The 3567-nt window shown below is 43.5% G+C and overlaps 1 protein-coding gene across 1 annotated transcript; it reads left to right on the top strand.

The window, feature by feature from the left end:
• Nucleotides 1-356: 356 nt before the first annotated feature.
• Nucleotides 357-3263, top strand: LOC117940121 (E3 ubiquitin-protein ligase TRIM39-like). Its single transcript, XM_034865501.1, has 3 exons — nucleotides 357-384; nucleotides 897-900; nucleotides 1536-3263. The coding sequence occupies exon 3, from the start codon at nucleotides 1539-1541 to the stop codon at nucleotides 3177-3179; it is 1641 nt and encodes a 546-aa protein (XP_034721392.1). The 5' UTR covers nucleotides 357-384; nucleotides 897-900; nucleotides 1536-1538; the 3' UTR covers nucleotides 3180-3263.
• The last annotated feature ends 304 nt before the right edge of the window (nucleotides 3264-3567 follow it).

Raw genomic sequence — 3567 nt, forward strand, 5'->3', positions numbered from 1 at the left:
GTTAAAATACAGGGGCATAAGTATACACCCCCCTATGTTAAAATACAGGGGCATAAGTATACACCCCCCTATGTCAAATTCCCATAAAGGCAGATTTTTATTATTAAAAGGCAGTTATTCTATGGATTGGGATACTATGCATCCTGATAAAGGAATTAACTCTCCCCCCCCCCTCCCCCTTCACCATACCTAGAGATAGGCATGGTGTTATTTCAGTTAGCCTAACAGCTGGTTTGATTTGCATTGGGAGATGATCTTATGGAAAGTTCTCCATGCCGACCTCTAGGTATGGTGAAGGGTCTGTGATGATGGGGGACGACGTTTGTTGGTTTTGTCTAAAAACTTAATGCATTTCAATGGGAAAACTGCAACATCTCTGCCACAGTAAATGCTATCAACACCAAACCTGTGATGACTGTACGGCATGCCGCCCGGAGGCTGTGTGCCAAATTTGGCAAAGATAAGCCATTAGACCATTTTGGGCCATTTTATCCCTTCTGAGGTCGAGTGTGTCGTTTATGACGTCAAACGGCACTTCTGATTCATAACTTTGTAACTTAATAATATAACTAGTAGAAACATTATGTCTTTTGGAGTTAAAAGCTGACAGTGTCCCCGTTCTGCTGATGTCTTTGTTGTCTTCCTGTCCCTTACAGAAGGTTTTATATCCAGCCTAGCAGCCCAGAGTTTTTCGGTTCTATATTAATAGTTCTGTGCTATTAATCCATACTGTTACATGCAAGATTGATACACTGTATGTAAGAATTACATACAGTGTATGCAGTTGTCCTTTATAGGAGTTATGATGTTCAATATGTTTATTTTTGCATGGATGACAAGTTTTTAGGTGTGTATATACACAGGGTTTGTACACCTTTTCCAAGGTCAAATTCAAGCACTTTCAAGGTCCATTTTACAGTTTTTTCCAACACCTTGCACCACTGTAAATTACATACCAATACATAGTCAAAATTATTATTCAGGGATTTTGTCACATTAAAAGACATAATGCTATATACAGACAAAACTGTGTTTCATAACTTTGTAGCTTAATAATATAACTAGTAGAAACATTCTGTCTTTTGTGACAGTGTCCCCGTTCTGCTGATGTCTTTGTTGTCTTCCTGTCCCTTACAGAAGGTTTTATATCCAGTCTAGAAGCCCAGAGTTTTTCGGGGTCGTTGTGCTATTAATCCGTACTGTTACATGCACCTCTCCATATATCCTGATATTTGCACCCCCACCGTTTCGCTTTGGGTTCCACTTTCGTGCCCCCCCCCCCCCCCCCCCCCCCCCCCCCCCCCCCCCCCCCCCCGGGTCGTTGAGGCTGACTTGCACGGGGAGGCTTGGACCCCGTTGTAACTGATTGCAGTTCTAGTTTAACTATTGTTTGCTGAGTGGGACTGACTGGACTAAAGTGGGACAAAGTGTCTTAACCTGATTCTGAAAGTTGCACACACCTGTTTCTTTTTTAAATCATTATTAAAACTGTATTTTGGATTTAATGTTTTTCCTTTTCTTTCACCCTTTGTGTAGATATGGCTGCTGCAAACTATCTGCCATCTGAAGATCAGTTTCTGTGCTCCATCTGTCTGGATGTGTTCACTGATCCTGTCTCCACATCATGTGGACACAACTTCTGCAAAACCTGCATCACTAAACACTGGGATACTAATGACCAGTACCTGTGTCCGCTGTGTAAAAAGGTTTTTGACAAAAAACCTGAGCTGCACGTCAACACTTTCATCTGTGAGATGGTCGCTCAGTTCAGACAGTCAGCTCAACAGAAAGCCAGCAGCAGCAGCTCAGAGCAACAGGTGTCCAGACCAGGAGAAGTTCCCTGTGACGTCTGCACTGGAACCAAACTGAAGGCCCTGAAGTCCTGCCTGGTGTGTCTGGTCTCCTACTGTGAGACTCACCTGGAGCCTCATCTGACCATGTCAGGTCTGAAAAGACATCAGCTGATCGACCCTGTGGAGGACCTGGAAGGCAGGATGTGTACGGACCACGATAAACCTCTGGAGCTGTTCTGTAAGACCGACCAGACATGTGTCTGCATGCTCTGCACTGTTTTAGACCACAAGATGCATGATGTTGTTCCTCTGAAAGAAGAATATGAAGGAAAGAAGGCAGATCTGGAGGCTGAAATCCAGCAGATGATCCAGAAGAGACGACTGAAGATTCAGGAGATCAAACACTCAGTGGAGCTCAGTGAGGAAGATGCAGACAGAGAGATAGCAGAAGGTGTTCAGGTCTTCACTTCTCTGAAGGAGTCTGTTGAGAGAGGCCTGAATGAGCTCATCAACACCATCAAAGAGAAGCAGAAAACTACAGAAAAACAGGCTGAAGCTTTCATCACAGAGCTGGAACAGGAAATCTCTGAGCTGATGAAGAGAAGCACTGAGGTGGAGCAGCTCTCACGCACTGAAGACCACCTCCATCTTCTCCAGGGGGTACAGTCCCTAAACACCAACCACCCTACACCCACCAAGGACTGGACAGAGGTCAGCGTCAGTCCATCATATGAGGGGACTGTGGTGAAAGCTGTGGTTCAGCTGGAGGAGACGCTCAGTAAAGAGATGAAGAAGCTGCTTGAGTCTGAGCTGAAGAGGGTCCAGCAGTATGCAGTGGATGTGACTCTTGATCCTGATACAGCACATCCTGATCTCATCCTGTCTGATGATGGGAAACAAGTGAATCTTGGTGATGTGAGGAAGAATCTCCCGGACAACCCAGAGAGATTTTCTCATTGTCCTTGTGTTTTAGGAAAACAGAGTTTCTCTTCAGGCAAATTTTACTTTGAGGTTCAAGTTAAAGGAAAGACTGGATGGGCTTTAGGAGTGGCCAGAGAGTCGATCAACAGGAAGGGAATAATCACACTGAGCCCTGAGCATGGTTACTGGACTATAGTGTTGAGAAATGAAAAAAATGAGTACTACGCTGCTGCTGCTGCCCGTCCAGAACTTCTCTCGCTGAAGTCTCCTCCTCAGAAGGTGGGGGTGTTTGTGGACTATGAGGAGGGTCTGGTCTCCTTTTATGACGTAGATGCTGCAGCTCTTATCTACTCCTTTACTGGCTGCTCCTTCACTGAGAAACTCTTTTTATATCTTTGGCCTGGTAATAATGCTGGTGGTAAAAACTCTGCCCCTCTGATCATCTCTCCTGTCAGAGTCAACTAATCACTCATCTTATTTCAGGTATTCATATATTTCTATTCAAGGGAACAAATTTACATTTTATGATTTACATCTTATTTGTTTACAGAATCTGTTTTCTGTGTGATTGATTTACACCTTATAATCAAGGTTTGTTGTGTCTACAGAACACAGTATTTGTCGTTGTTATCCCGGGTTTAACAAGTTAATGAATGTTTCGGTTTCGTGTGAGAAGTGCTTTGGTTAGTCACTTTTGTTTGGTTTTGTGAGCCCTGGTAAGATTTTATGAGGTTTTATAAGTTAAAGAAAACTATAAAACAATACTAGGACGGTTACATAAATGTAAATGTGCTGTATTTATATAGCGCTTTTCCAGTCTTAACAACTGCTCAAAGCGCTTTTACATCTACAG

Source organism: Etheostoma cragini, unplaced genomic scaffold (genome assembly GCF_013103735.1).
Source record: "Etheostoma cragini isolate CJK2018 unplaced genomic scaffold, CSU_Ecrag_1.0 ScbMSFa_1740, whole genome shotgun sequence".
Classification (NCBI taxonomy): Eukaryota; Metazoa; Chordata; class Actinopteri; order Perciformes; family Percidae; genus Etheostoma; species Etheostoma cragini.

Coding starts and splice junctions, on each gene's coding strand:
- LOC117940121 (XM_034865501.1), top strand. CDS start 1,539: ATGGCTGCTGCAAACTATCTGCCATCTGAAGATCAGTTTCTGTGCTCC.